We start from the raw sequence: 14,518 nt of genomic DNA, 5'->3' as shown, positions 1-14,518 counted from the left end.
CATGGCTCTCTAAGTTGAACTCATAAAAAGCAATGCCTTTTAGGTAAAGGGCCTAGGTTGCTGAGATTGCCTGGCAGTCTCTTTGGCTGCATCTTTCTATAACTGAATCCTTCTCATTTACCATTCAAAATAAATGTCCCCTCTGAGACCAGACCTTCCTGACCACTGTACCCAAAGTAACAGCCTCAGTTACTCAATTACTTTTTCATGATGCCTCTTCCTTTTGGCCTCAGGGACACTACTAATCTCTCTCTCTCTCTCTCTCTCTCTCTCTCTCTCTCTCTCTCTCTCACACACACACACACACACACACACACACACACACACTTCACCTGGTTCCAGCCTTGCCTGATAAGCTCATCAAATCAGGTATATGTACTCACAGTGGGGGCACAGTATGAGCTGGGAGCCAGACAGAATCTCTTCCCAACACACTCTACCCATTCTGTGGGAGAGCAGAAGGACAGAGCCAGTCTGCTGTGGTCACAACACCTAGGGCACTCTGATCTGAGCCTGTCTGACTGAGCCTGGCCCCAGGAATGGCCAGGAAGTGGGAAGCTGGACAGTGGAAGCCCTGGGTCAATACTTCTAGGAACACACATGCACAGGGGTCTCCAAGATTTTTTAATTTTTTTACAAAACCATGTGTCCCAGTCAAACAGGACACTACAGGCCCTTCCCCAGGCATCATGGCCTGAAGGGGGAGGCCCCCCTGAATAAGCAGCTGTCAATCCTGAAAGAACCATCTGCCCCTTTGCGCAGGGGCCAGTGTCCAGACAGGGGTCCAGCTGGAGACTCTGCCCTGCCCCCACAGCTGCTGGGAGAGGAGGCCAGGCCCCAGTCCCTGGTACTCCCCATACCTGCAAGGGAAGGAGGGAGAAGAGGGTCTGAGGGGAGGCGGGAGGGCTGGTGCCAGGGACAGGGCAAGCCCACCATATCTCACCGAGAATGAGCAACATTATCCAACTGCTGTGGTGATGCCAATGATGACAGCTAGGATGAGAACAGTGATGGACACACAGATGGCAATCATGACTTTTTTCTGTGGGAGAAGAGGAGTCAGGAAAATCACTCAGGAACACTTGGGGCTGGGGCCAGGGCTGGAGGCTCACCTTCCTCGCCTTCTTCTGGTTCTCCAGAGCTTTCTTGACATGTTCCTGCCCACGTTCCACATAGTCTGCTGAGCTCAGGATGTTCTTTTCTATCCGGTTGATCATCTCCCCCTGCTCAGAAAATAGAATGATTCAGGGAGACAGGGATGACCAGGCAAGGGGGGCTCAGCAACTCCTTTGCCCACCCCAGACGCAAATGACTAATGGACAGTCCTAGGGGAAAAAAAAAACTGCACTAAAGAAGATATGGCAGGACCCAGATCTGATAAATGTTCTGACTCCTAAGGATGGCTTCCTGGCCCCCTTCAATCAATGTGGTCCCTTCTCCCCTGTTCCCTTATTCTATACAACCTCCGTTTGCAGGGACAGGATGGAGCCATGGGCCTCAAATGACTCCTACCTTTTTCACAGATATTGAACTTTTGTCCCCTTACAAATCTATCTGAATTCATCCATTCTTCTATGTCTGTTTCCCAGCTGCTATGAAGCCTTCCCTGTTCCTGCCTCCTCCTGGCACTACCAGCCTTCAGGTCCTGGTACTCCTACTGAATGAAAGCCCTTTCCCATGACTCCCAGCTGCAAAAGGGCATTGACTGTAGCACTACTGAGGTCAGCTCCTTAAGGACAGGGCTGGAAGCTTACCTCAGCTCCTACAATGGGCCAGAGGATTACCACTGACACCCCAACCTTGCTCAAATTTTAGAAGGAAGGTCCTCTAGGGGAAAACTTGGGAGCTCTTAGAATCATGAAGGTGGGTTCTGTTGGTAGTGGAGGAGCCATGATTGAGGCCATACCTGGGGTAGGTGCAAATTGGAGAGATGGATGGGAGGTTATGTACAAAGGAGTGGCCATCTGGGTAGCAGTGGAGGTGGGCACAATTCTGGGGATTTGGGTAGGGATGGAAGTAGGGGCCACCTGAGACATGGCCAAGCCTGGAAGAGCACAAAAGCCCAGGAAAGAGTCTAAGGGTGGTGAGATTGGTCCCAGGTTGAGACTGGAGGCTCTGACTATGCATAGCCTCCCATCTGAGGGCTGCCCACAGTACCCACCTGCATCTCCACCTCAGTTGCTAAAAAAGTGAAGATCTCATGAAGCTCACGGATACTGCGTTCAAGCTGCTGGATCTCACTATGCCTAGCTGAAATCTCATTTAGGGCCTGTCGAGTCACCTGTGTGTCCTTCAGTATCTGGGGGGGTGTGGACAGAAGAGAGGGAATAGATCACAGGGTGACCAGCAACAGGTCAGAAGCTCCTGTTGGGTTTTTGGGGCAGTCCCCTAGCCAAGGAGCAAAGTCAGGAACCTGATGAGTGACTCCATACTGGGCTGCAGTATGCCCTGAGTCAAAAGGCACCAGGGATCAGAGAAAATGGGAGGCCCAGCAGAGGGAAGATGGCCATGGCGACTCACATTGGATACAAACACCTCACTCTGCCCACTGTCCAGCATCTGCTCCAGCTCCTCATCAGAAACCATTCCAGCATTGGCTGTAAAAGAAAAGGCCAGCTCAGAGCTGGGTCAGCATTACCCGACACCACAGGTCTAGAGCTCCAACTCACTGATTTTCAGCTGCCTCCGTATGCGCTCCACGTTCTTTTCCCGGTATTCAGACTGCATCAAGTTGCACTTGTTGATGAGCTCCACAAATTGCTGGGACAGGACCCCATGCTAAGGATGGAGAATATAAGCTGTGCACCTCAGGAGGATCCCTGCCTCTCTGGGCCTCAGCATCCCAAGGATATAGTGAGCAAACATGAACTGTCATGAGGTGCCTACTGCCTTAACCACCCTGACAGGCTCCCTCACTTCTGAGTGAAAGCCAAAGCCCTAACCAAGGCCTAAATGGCCCTACATGATCTGCTCTGACCCCAGTAACTCTCTGACCTTATCTCCTCCTTCTCTCCAGAATGTTCCTTATTCCTTACTTCCACTACTAGCCTTTAAATTCACTGCTTCTTCTGTCTAGTATGCTTATTCCCCACATACATCTTTTAATCTTTATTCCAATGTCACATTCTGAATGAAGCTTTCTCTTCCTTTTTTTTTTGAGGTTGGGGGGTACTGGGGATTGAACTCAGGAGCACCCAACCATTGAACCACATCCCCAGATCTATTTTTTAAACATTTTATTTAGAGACAGAGTCGCACTAAGTTGCTTAGTGCCTTGCTTTTGCTGAGGCTGGCTTTGAACTCATGGTCCTCCTGTCTCAGCCACCCAAGCCATTGGGACTACAGACATGTGCCACGGCACCCAGCTTTTCTCCATCTTTTTTAAAATCTTTTTTGTGGCTCTAGGGATTGGAGATTGAACATCCTAAGCACAAGAGCTACCACCGAACACTACTGTCAGCTGTCTACCTCACTAAAATTGCAACCCTACCTTCTCAGCACTCTTTGACCCTCTTCCCCTACTCTTTTGTCCTTAATACTTATTGTGTTTTTATTATTATGGCGATTGTCCTGCCCCACTAAAATATAAGTCCCTCAAAATAGGGATTTTTGCTCAGCACACAGTGAGCAATCAATGTATGTTTGTGAATGCTTGCTGAATGCCAGTCTCACTGCTTAAACTAGAGATCACCATACTTTAGGTTCTCCCTAAAACATCCTCTCCGGGGCATTTTGTTCCACCTTGTTCTTCCACTGATATTTTAAATAAGCTCATCCTTTAGAATTCTTTCTTCAGAGATATATCTGCTCTCCTGGACTCAACTGCACCCTTTCAAAATGCTCCAACCTCTTCATCTTTGATTTGGGACCTTTGTTGAGCTCTGGGTCCACCAACTCCAACCCTAACCTCCAAGAACCCCAAGCCACTTCTCACTGGACACCCAGAGGGAGCCAGTCAAATCACTTCAAATCTCCTTACTAAGATGTCATCCCAGTGAAGTTCCTCTTCGGTGCTGCCCTAGCAAAGTTCCTCTTCCTGATTTCTTGAATACTGTCCATGGGGCCAAGGATATCCCTGCCATGTAGTTGCCAGTCATTTCTGACTTCTCCTTCTCTTTGTCTGTGCAGAGTCACCAAGTCATACATGAATAATGTGTTTGCTCCCTAATCAACCCATATTCCCCATCTCATTTCTTGAAAGTACGTCTCCTGTAGGCAAGCCAAGGTCATGTCTAGAAACAAAGAAATTCACTGAATGGAGAAGAAAGCAGGGTGTTATAATAGATTTTATATCAGGAAAACTAGGTTCTTCACCTTAAGTGAATACTTTCCCTTTCTGAGCCTCAGCTCCCTATTTGGAAAATCATCAGATTAAGATTCAAGGATCTCTAAAGGGCCCTTCCTTCATACATCTGCCATTTAATGATTTATGAACCACTTACTGAAATGTCCTAGTTCTAGAAAAAATAAACCCACCTGGGTTTTTCTCATTCTTGTGTTGACGGAGTTAGAATTCTCATCAGCTTCCTCCTTCTGAGGCTCTATGGCTGTGGGAAGATGCAAGAGTCCAGAGAAAAGGATACTGACTCAAGACTTCTAGAAACTGGAAACCAGGAAAAAGAGCCACAGCCAGATCACAGCTACCTAATAGGGAGCTTCTCATTTCTGGGGAATTTTTTAGGGAACTATAACTTATGATAAAATGACTAGGGGATGGGGGTGTTGCTCAGTGGTAAAATGTATGCACAGTATACACAAGGTCTTGGATTAGATTCCCAACACCATGGGGTCAGGAGGGGGGGACACCAATTTTGAGCCTCTGGCAACAGAAAGTTTATTTTTCCTTGCATTACATCAGTGAGTTCCCATGAGTATGAAGAAGACTCATAACAAAACCCAAAGAATGCACATTGAGCAGCAAGAACTATAGGAGTAAATGGTTTCATTCTAAATAAAGGAACCTGAAAAGCAGGCATATATTATGAAAAGTACAGTGGACTGGATGCCAGGGGCACAGAGATTCTAGACCCAGGCTGCTGTGTGACCTGGATGTATCACTGGCCTCTCAGAGGCAAAACTCCCCAGACATACCAGGAACAGGGAAGAACCAAAGGGAAGGGAGGACCTAGGAGCTCACCCTTCAGCTGAGTGCGGATCTCCCTTCCCAGCTGTTTGATCTCATCACGCAGGTTCTGCAGGTCCTGCTTCATACCTAAACAAGAGAAGGCCTTGGTTCCCCAACCACAGCCCCCACCTCAAGAAATCACCCTGCACTTAACTACAACCCCCACAATCCATTGGGCTGAGCTTGCGTACACCCGGGGTTTCGCTTACTCTCCTCGGGAAGGGGCGTGGCCAGGATGGTGACCTGCTGCTTCTCCAACTCCCGGATTTTATTCTCCAGCTTGACCATAGTCTGCCGAATTGTCTGGACCTAAGAAGGATGACCGAGAGGGCTGAAAGAGATTTGGGGTACTCCAGATTTCACTGCTCCTCGGTCCTCCTACCCCCTCGAGAATCCAGGCCAAGACCCCAGCCCCTTACCTTCTGGAAGAACTCATCGTCTGGGCTCCCCAGCCGAGCTGTGCCCGGGTGCACCACCAGCGCAACTCGCTCCTTGTCCTCATCGTCCGAACTGTTATCCCCCTGCCAGGGCCGAAGTCACTGGCACCATTTTCATGCTGCAGTTCTCGCCCCGCAGGACCCATGGTCTTCCGGGATTTTCCTTCCTGGCCATCAGCCACCCCTCCCTGTCCCGAAGACCAGGGCTCCTGCAATCCAGTCGGTCCTCCAGCCCCCAACCCTACTTCCCCAGTTTCTCACCTGTCTCAGCTCGCGGGTCCTGTCCCGCATGGCGGCGGGAGCTCTCTCCCCGGCGTCTGAGCCCAGAGGGCCTCAAGATTCTAAGTTTGGAAGTCCCGCACCCCACTCGCATTGACAGCCCCCTCCCTCACCCTGCGGACCCCAACACCCTCATGAGCCGCCAAAGACCCTGACCCTCGCACTGTCCACAGTCAATGGGAAGGAGCCGACTTCAGGACCCCCCAAGTTCCACAAGTTTGAATTCCCTTTTCTTCCCCCCCTCCCGCTCCCGTAGCCTCAGCCCCGCCCCTCTGGGATAGTTGGGGCATGCGCAGCAGGTCGCGTCTCTTCCTCGCCCGAGGGAAAGGCGAGGTCGGAAGCTATCGAGCCCCGAACGGAAGCAAAACTGCTTCAATGCTAGAGCCCTCCCCCTTTACCGGAACCGGCGCTTCTTCCAACGGAAATCTGTTGCCAAAAGGGGTGGGAATGCGTCATTTCTATGTAATCGAAAAAGACCCGCATCTCACATCACCCCATGGCGCCCCTCGCGTCACGTGAGCAGCTTGGTCCCAGCCTCGCAAACCGCAGAACGTGACTCTGACTGTCACGTGTCCGGCTCTGTCAACGCTGCCTCCGAGACCAGTCTCACGACGTCCACGGCACCCGAGCTCTGAGCTATTCCCCTACAGCCCCCGCGAGGTGGGGCGGAGGGCACTGACTATCCCAGAGACCTTTTGAGGCAGTGGGTGGTGGGACATTGGTTTGAATTCGCTTGTATTCTTTTGGGGACTAGGAGCGTTGGCAGACTTACGACTTAGAATTGGGACTGTCAGCATCATGGGACCTTGAAAGTCAGAAAATAACAAGATCCGAAGTCTTCAGCCTCAAAGAATTGCAGGGGTTAGTAGGTAGAGAATCTGGGGGTGGAAAGTGACCTCACCCAAGGCAGAAATTTCTTCCGCATACTCCTGGCTCAGCCTCTGACAGGTGGGCGGCCGGCGCCCTGCAGGAACACTGCAGTCCCGCTGCACTCATCAATTTCCGATCAGTGAGACCATTTCAGGATATCTCAGGCTGAGAAAAAAAGTGTCTGTATTATGTTGAGCGGGCTGCTTCCTTGCCACTCACACCTCCCACCCCTACCCTTCGCCTGAGGTCAGAGCATGACTGTCATGCTCTTATCTAAATCCTCACCATCAAGTTCAGTACCTACTGCTGTAAAGGACTCACGAAATATTTCTGAACAGAATTTTAGCCTGTCGTGTATACGAAGACGAAGCCCATGGTTCCCTGATCTTTAGACTTTAGGCTCTTTCACGGTGCCACTTCCCTAACCTGGCTCTCTATACATTCACTTGAGTGATATTTATTGGGCATACTGTGGACTAGCCACTGTTACAGGGACTGGAGATACATCAGGGACTAACAGACAAAAATCTCTGCTCTTGTGGAACTTACATTTTATAGGAGGAGTTCCCAAAGCACTCAGTCTCCACATAGCCAAGAATGCATAGATCATATACATATGTCAAGAGTACAGCTCTTTGCAGTGAACTCATGCAAAATTTCAAGCAAGAGAAGGAAAGGTCCCTCTCCAGTATGGACTGGTCAGGAAACCTATATTCTTGTGCCTGAGTTGCTACAGACTGCAGAGTCACTTCTTGCTTCTGGGCCTTGATCTGTACAATGGGTAACAGCAGGGGGATGGAAAGGAGGATCAACTTTATCAATATGCCCTGCTCTTGCCCAGTGCAGTGGCGCTCACCTGTAATCCCAAAGGCTTAGGAGGCTGAGGCAGGAGGATTGAGAGTTCAAAGCCAGCCTCAGCAATTTAGCAAGGCCCTAAGTAACTTAGCGAGACCCTGTCTCTAATAAAATATAAAAAAGGACTGGTGATGTGGTTCCGAGGTTAAACACCCCTGGGATCAATCCCCAATAAGAAAAAGAAAATAAAGGTTCTGAAGTTCAGTGATTATGAAGTTGGAAACTGTCAAGTGCTGAGTGAGGGACTTTGGTGTTTCTTTTCCCCTTAGAACTCAGCTTGCCTGAGTTTGCAAATGGAATGAAGATGATGCTGCCAATCAATGTACAGAGGGAATTTAGGGTTGGAGGGCTTATCAGGAGGCTAAGGGTGAGGTCCCTTAAAGATCATGAAGAAGAATTTCTCTGCACTTGGGTCTTCCGTTTTAGCCTGTGCCTCTCCAATTAACTGCCACTCGCCTCCTGCTGCTGCCCCCACATCTTTTCTCTCCTCCTTCTCCTCCTCCATATATATATATATATATATATATATATATATATATATATATATATATAATTTATTTTTTATTATGTGGTGTTGAGGATCAAACCAGTGCCTCACACATGTGAGGCAAGTGCTCAACCACTGAGCTACAACCCCAGCCCTCCTCCTCCTCCTCCTCCTCCTTCTCCTCCTCCTCCTCCTCCTCCTCCTCCTCCTCCTCCTCCTCCTCCTCCTCCTCCTTCTCTCTCTCTCTCTCTCTCTCTCTCTCTCTCTCTCTCTGAAAGTGGAAGGACTCTTGAGCACCTGACTGTATGTGATCTTGAATGATTGCTTCTCTCTGGGACACAATTCCCTCATTTGACAACTTGGTCTGGCAACTTCTGCATTGCCTAAAGTAAGAATTGGATGATGTCAAGGGAGGTTAGGAAGGATATAGAAGGGTCTTGTAAATTCATGAGGGTTTCCCCTTCTCTGGGATTTTACTACTGTGTATTCCAGCTCTCTGTGGGCCCTGAGTCCCATCTGCTTCTGTATCTCAGCCTCTTGATGACTTTGTTCCTTTTCTCTCTCTCTCTTTCTTTCTTTTTCTTTCTTTCTTTTTTCTTTTTTTTTTTTTTTTTTTTTTTGTAGTGGGGATTTAATGCAGGGGCTCTTTACCACTGGACTACATCCCTAGCCCTTTCTATTTTCCATTTTGAGACAGAGTCTTGCTAAGTTGTTTAGGGCCTCGTTAAATTACTGAGGTTAACTTCAAAAACTTGCAATCCTCCAGCCTCAGCCTCCCAAATCACTGGGATTACAGGCGTGCCCCACTGCGCCCAGCTTGATGATTTGCTTTCTTGGTTCCAAGCTGCAATATGAAGTTGTGGTGTCTCTGTTAAGCAACTCAGGATTATGATATTCATTATTTCATATATGGTCTCTGGGTGGGATTACAGGACTTTGGGATGGTGACTAAAGGTCACAAGAAGCTGGACTTAAGCATGGAGTGGTGTGTAGAGGGGACAGACCATTCAGAAACTGAGCCTTTTGTTACTTCCAGTCCCTCTGAGTGACCTTGAAATATGCATTAAGTACATTGGCCTTGGGTGTGTAGGTATTGGGGGGGTGTATATTCTTTCCAGTCTGTCTGAAGCTCAGACTCCACCTAGTCCTGATGCTTAGCAAACTGTCCTGTCCCTTCTACCTGCAGGTATGATCCTACCCACACTGGAGCCAGATGACCTGGGCAGGGATCCCTGCTCATTCATCTACTAACTCTATGAGGCAGGTTACTTAACCTCTCTGTGCCTCAGTTCCCATCTGAAAAATGGGAAGAATAGTGGTACCAAATAGATTTGCTATAAGGATTAAATGAGATGACATAAGAGAATAAGCAGATCTGCTGTAGGACAGTGCTATATAAGTATTTTTTCTATTTTATGAGGGTAAAGATGTTGGTTGGTACTCTGAGGCTTTCAGCATCCCCAGTGTCTCTGCTGGGGATTCCATATAGTTGCTTGTCTAAAGCCTGCCTTCCTCTTTCCATCCCCTGAGCACCACTGTACACTGGGTGCTAATCTACTCACTAATTCCTGCACATCTCTCATGTCTCCACTTGGATCTGACAGACTGTATATTTTGCTTATTTGTTTTATATTTTGTCTGTCTTCATCTCCACCACACTCACTAGATAAGAACTTCATGGGACTGTGGTGATAGACTCACTTGCCTAGCATGTGTGAGGCCCTGGGTTTGATCTGCAGTACCACATTAAAAAATAAATTAATTAAATGGAGTATAAAACAACAACAACAATAACTTCATGAAGCCAGGTATGGTGGCGCATGCCTGTCATCCTAGCAGGAGGATCGTAAGTTTAAAGCTAGTCTCAGCAATTTAGTGAGGCCCTCAGCAACTTAACGAGATCCTGACTCAAAATAAAAAATAAAAAAGGGCTGGGGATGTGGCTCAGTAGTTAAGCTCCTGGGTTCAATCCTCAATACAAAAAAAAAAAAAAATCTTTCATGAGGACTGGGATTTTTACCTGCCCTATACACTAGTGTGTCTCCAGCACCTACAACAGTGTTTCACATATACTAGCTGGTCGGTAAATATTCATGAGTGAATAGAATTATTCATTTTTCATTTAATGTTTATATAGTACTTATTTGTACCAGGCACCAATATAAACAACTTTATAAATATTAACCCATTTAATTGTAATAATTCTATAAGATGGATGCTATTACTGCCCTCATTTTACAGGAAAGAAAACTGACCACAGAGAAGTTAAGTAACTTGCCCAAAGTTTCACAATAGGTAAATAACAAAGCTAGGATTTGAAGCCAGATAGTGCAACTATAGAGTGTGTACTCTTAACCATTACACTATGATCCAAGGAAAATACCAGTTAGGGGTGGCTCCACGTGTTCCACCACCTCTGGGGACTTGCTGCCACCTATTGATGTTTTGGATTATCTGGGGGGAGAAGGGGGCTGGTGCTTGCTGACTGAACTGCCTCTGTTCCCCTGTCACAGAGTCTCCAAACCTGCTGGGTTAGAACTGACTCTTGGAGAGGTTCTTGGTCCTCCTCTTTCCTCATTTACTTTGTCTCCAGAACCGAAAGATATCCACCCATGTGTCACTTAAGGGCCTCCAATCACCAAGACTATTTCTGTGCAAACCCCATGATCCATGAATGGAGCCCACATAGTTCTGTCTTCTTGAGCCTGTCTGGGGCCTGAACTTGACTACTCCTTAGAGTTCCATCTGAGTGACCTTCTCCTCTTCAAATTCTACACACACTCCTATGGTTTTAACTGACATCCATATGCTTGCCTCCAAAGGTGCATCTTCAACCCAAACTTTCTCCTGAGCTCCAGATCCCAAATCCCAGAATCCACTGGCCTCCTGGATGTCCCCTCCTGGAGGCCACACAGGCATCTGAAGCCCAACATACACAAAACAGGATGTATCACCTTCCCCTGGAAACCTCCTAAACCAGTTTCCTGTCTTCCTGTGTTTCCTCTTCACATGGGTGATAAGTGACACTATTAACTCATGCCATTATTTTGGCCTTGAAATTTATTCTAAAGGTGATGGGAGATCTGAGGATATAGATCAGTAGTAAAGCACTTGCCTAACAGCAAAACCCTGGGTCCAGATCCACAGTGCTGCAAATAAATAAGTAAGATGGATAATGTTATTTGTCAGGATAAGCTTTATAAAAACACCACAAGATATGGGCTGGGGTTGTGGCTCAGTGGTAGAACACTTGCCTAGTATGCATGAGGCACTGGGTTTGATTCCTAACACCACACAGGAAAACTAAATAAACAAAATAAAGATATTGTGTCCATCTATAACTAAAAAATTTTAAATATTTTTAAAACACTACAAGATAATAAGGGGAAAATCCTTTATAGGTCTCAAAATGAGGACAGCTTTTCCAACTCCAACTCAGAATTCAGGAGCTATAAAAGAAAAGATTAATACATCTGTCTCTATAAAAAAATTCTGCATGGTAAAAACATAAGCAAAGTCAAAAAATAAATTGGGAAATATATGTGTATATATACTATCTTATATATATATGCAATTCTTATCATACACAAACAGCTAATCTCCTTACTATTCATATTGATAAAAAAAAGACTCATAGTGTAACAAAAATAGGCAAAGAACATGAAAGTTCACAAAAAAGAAAATACATAGGCCTTAAACATGTATGCAGATGTACAACACCACTCCTAATAACGCCAAGGTCGCGGGTTCGCTCCCCGTACGGGCCACCAAATGCCGCAGTCTTGGCTGGGCACAGAATCACGAGCCACCACACAGCTTTGTAGATTTAAACAGCAATTCTTTATTCCCGAACTCACACCGGCCTCCACACACGTTCTGGGGCAATCCCAGTTCTGCTGCCACCCAATTCACCTACTCCACGAGGCTTTTTTCCCAAAATGCTCTCTGAATCTCACGAGAACTCAACGGGAGCTCAGGCAGCAGGAACGCCCTAATTCCAGCAGCAATAATCCTCAACATTGAACTTCCCTAAAATCCAAGGTCTTAAACTGGGAACGCCCTTAACCCAAGGACCGGGATACTTCCTCAAACCTGATCAGCTCTAAACCCGGATCCGCCTTGGTCTTTGAGCAAGGTCACTTTACATGCAATGTCAACAGCGAAATCATTAACATGGGGTACGCTAGCAAGGAAATTTTGATGCGTCATTTCTACTTGGTAATGGCCCTCAGCAAGAAATGAAAATAAGGTAATGATGAAGTCAGGTATAGTGGCTCATGCCTGTAATTCCAGCTACTCAGGAGGCTGAGGCATGAGGATGGCAAATTTGAAGCCAGCTTCAGCAACTTAGCAAGACCCTGTCTCGAAATAAAAATAAAAAGGGCTGGGGATATAGATCAATGATAAAGCATCCCCAGGTTAAATCCCCAGATCCACAAAAAAACCCAAAATACTGAAATGCTATTTTGTGTTTATTGTATTAGTTTAAGCCCATAAATCTGACAAGACACTTTGTCAACAAGACTGTGGGGAAATAAGTACTTCATTCATTATTGGTAAGAATGCAAAATAATGCAACCCAAATAATATTTATCAAAATGATAAATGTGTTGGGCACAAAGACACATTCCTGTAATATGAGCTACTTGGGAGGCTGAAGCAGGAGGATTGCAAGTTTGAGGCCAGCCTTCACAGCTTAGTGAGACATTATCTCAAAATATAAAAATAAACCAATAAATAAAAAGGAGTGAGGTGTCTCTCAGAGGTAGAGCACTTGCCCAACATGCACAAGGCCCTGGGTTCAATCCCCAGTACTAAAATAATGCATACATATACCTCCATTTTTTTTACAGTACTAGAGGTTGAATTCAGGGGTGCTCTACCACTGAGCCACATCCCCAGCCATTTTTTAGTTTATTTTAAGATAGGGTTTTGTTGAGTTGCCACGGCTGACCTCAAAAATATGAGCCTCCTGTCTCAGCCTCCTGAGTGGCTGGAATTACAAGTGTGTGCCACCATTCCTGACTTTATATGTACTTCGAACGAGCAATCCTACTTCTGAGAAGCCAGAAGAGATTCACACTATATTAATTAGCTACTGCTGCATAAGAAATCACCCCCCAGAAACATGGGGTTACTTACTGGACTAAAGCAACCACTTTTTGTTTTTACAGATTCTGAAAGCAGCTGGGTGATTTTTCTGCTGGTCTTGCCTTGGACTACGCAAGTGGTTACAGTCAGCTGGCACCTCTGCTGGGGTGGGCTGATCCAAGATGGGTTCACTCATACTCATGTGTCTGGGATCTTAGCTCTGATGGCTAGCTTGGCTGGAGTGGTTGAGCCACTCCCTCAGTGTGACACTTCATCTGGGTTTATTCATAGCATACTGACCTCAGTGTTCCAAGAAGGTGAAAGTGGAAGCTGCATTGCCTCTTGTTGTCCTATTATGAATCTGCACATGACTTACAGAATATTCTATTCAAAGCAAGTCACAAATCCATACCAACTTCAAAGAATGGGAGAATATAATTTTAACTTATCACATCTGGTATTTATTGGTGTTGTGTGAGATAGATCAGAAACTTGTCGATCAGCAGGTTGAAGCTATCAAAAAAGAATTAGGAGGACTGGGGCTGTAGCTCATTGGTAGAACGCCCACCTCACATGTGTGAGGCACTGGGTTCGATCCTCAGCACCCCATAAAAATAAATAAAGATATTGTGTCCAACTACAAAAGAATTAGGAGCTTCACTATATAGAAATATGAAATATTCATTATTTAAATATGAAAGTATAGAATAAGAATATCAGGCTTACCATTGCAAAAGAAAAAAAAAAGTGTGTGTTCTGTGCAGGTCAGGCTTAGGTGTCTGAAAGGCTGTATTAGTCAGCTTTTTGTCTCTGTGACCAAAATACCTGACATAAACAACTTGAAGAAAGAAAGGTTTATTTTGGCTCACAGTTTGGGAGGTTTCAGTCCATGGTCTGCTGGCTCCAAGGCAAACGTCCTGTCAGAAGAGTGTGTCAGAGGAAAGCTTCTCAGCTCATGGCAACCCTGAAGCAGAGAAAGAAGAGGAGAGTGCCAGGGACAAGATATAGTCCCCAAGGTCATGTCCCTAGTGACCTACTTCTTCCAACCCGCCCCCACCTGTGTACAATTTCTATCACCTCTCAGTGGTTCATTCAGCTGTCAGTGGATTAATCCACAGATGAGGTCAGAATCCTCAGGATCCAATCACTTCCTAATGGCCCCTCCTCTGGTAATTGCTGCATTGGGAATCAAGCCTTCAACACATGAGCTTTTGGGGACATTCAGATCCAAGCCATTATGTGCTCTCCAGAGGATGGTTTATCCCTTCTGGTTATCAGCCTGCATTGCCTCATCCCCAGGCCTGGGGGATACCTTGAGTGTACTAAGAGGAATAAGAAAATGAGGAAAAAATTGATGAGCATTACACTGAGAAA

The 14,518-nt window shown here is 46.4% G+C and overlaps 1 protein-coding gene across 8 annotated transcripts; it reads right to left on the bottom strand.

The window, feature by feature from the left end:
- Nucleotides 1-603: 603 nt before the first annotated feature.
- Nucleotides 604-14,145, bottom strand: STX4 (syntaxin 4). 8 transcript variants are annotated; one of them, XM_081297789.1, is made up of 14 exons: nt 14,014-14,118; nt 11,169-11,202; nt 6,743-6,876; nt 5,824-6,646; nt 5,545-5,646; nt 5,335-5,434; nt 5,138-5,212; nt 4,477-4,547; nt 2,670-2,778; nt 2,521-2,597; nt 2,162-2,299; nt 1,113-1,223; nt 944-993; nt 604-860 (listed from the first exon to the last, which is right to left on the bottom strand). In XM_081297789.1, the coding sequence occupies exons 4-14, from the start codon at nt 5,851-5,853 to the stop codon at nt 728-730; spliced, it is 996 nt and encodes a 331-aa protein (XP_081153915.1). In that variant the 5' UTR covers nt 5,854-6,646; nt 6,743-6,876; nt 11,169-11,202; nt 14,014-14,118; the 3' UTR covers nt 604-727. The 8 variants fall into 8 exon arrangements, with proteins under 8 accessions (XP_081153915.1, XP_081153913.1, XP_081153916.1 ...); XM_081297787.1 differs by lacking the exon at nt 11,169-11,202 and having other exon boundaries at nt 14,014-14,142; XM_081297790.1 differs by lacking the exons at nt 11,169-11,202; nt 14,014-14,118 and adding an exon at nt 13,871-13,935.
- Nucleotides 14,146-14,518: the final 373 nt, after the last annotated feature.

The sequence above is a fragment of the Spermophilus citellus genome (assembly GCF_964194105.1).
Source record: "Spermophilus citellus genome assembly, chromosome: 6".
Classification (NCBI taxonomy): Eukaryota; Metazoa; Chordata; class Mammalia; order Rodentia; family Sciuridae; genus Spermophilus; species Spermophilus citellus.
Note: the sequence above shows the minus strand (reverse complement) of the source record. Positions and strands in the feature narration are given on the sequence as shown.

Coding starts and splice junctions, on each gene's coding strand:
- STX4 (XM_081297788.1), bottom strand. CDS start 5,853: ATGCGGGACAGGACCCGCGAGCTGAGACAG. Junction 5,647..5,823: donor GGACCCGCGAGCTGAGACAG/GTGAGAAACTGG, acceptor CGGCCCTGGCAG/GGGGATAACAGTTCGGACGA. Junction 861..943: donor GATAATGTTGCTCATTCTCG/GTGAGATATGGT, acceptor CTTCCCTTGCAG/GTATGGGGAGTACCAGGGAC.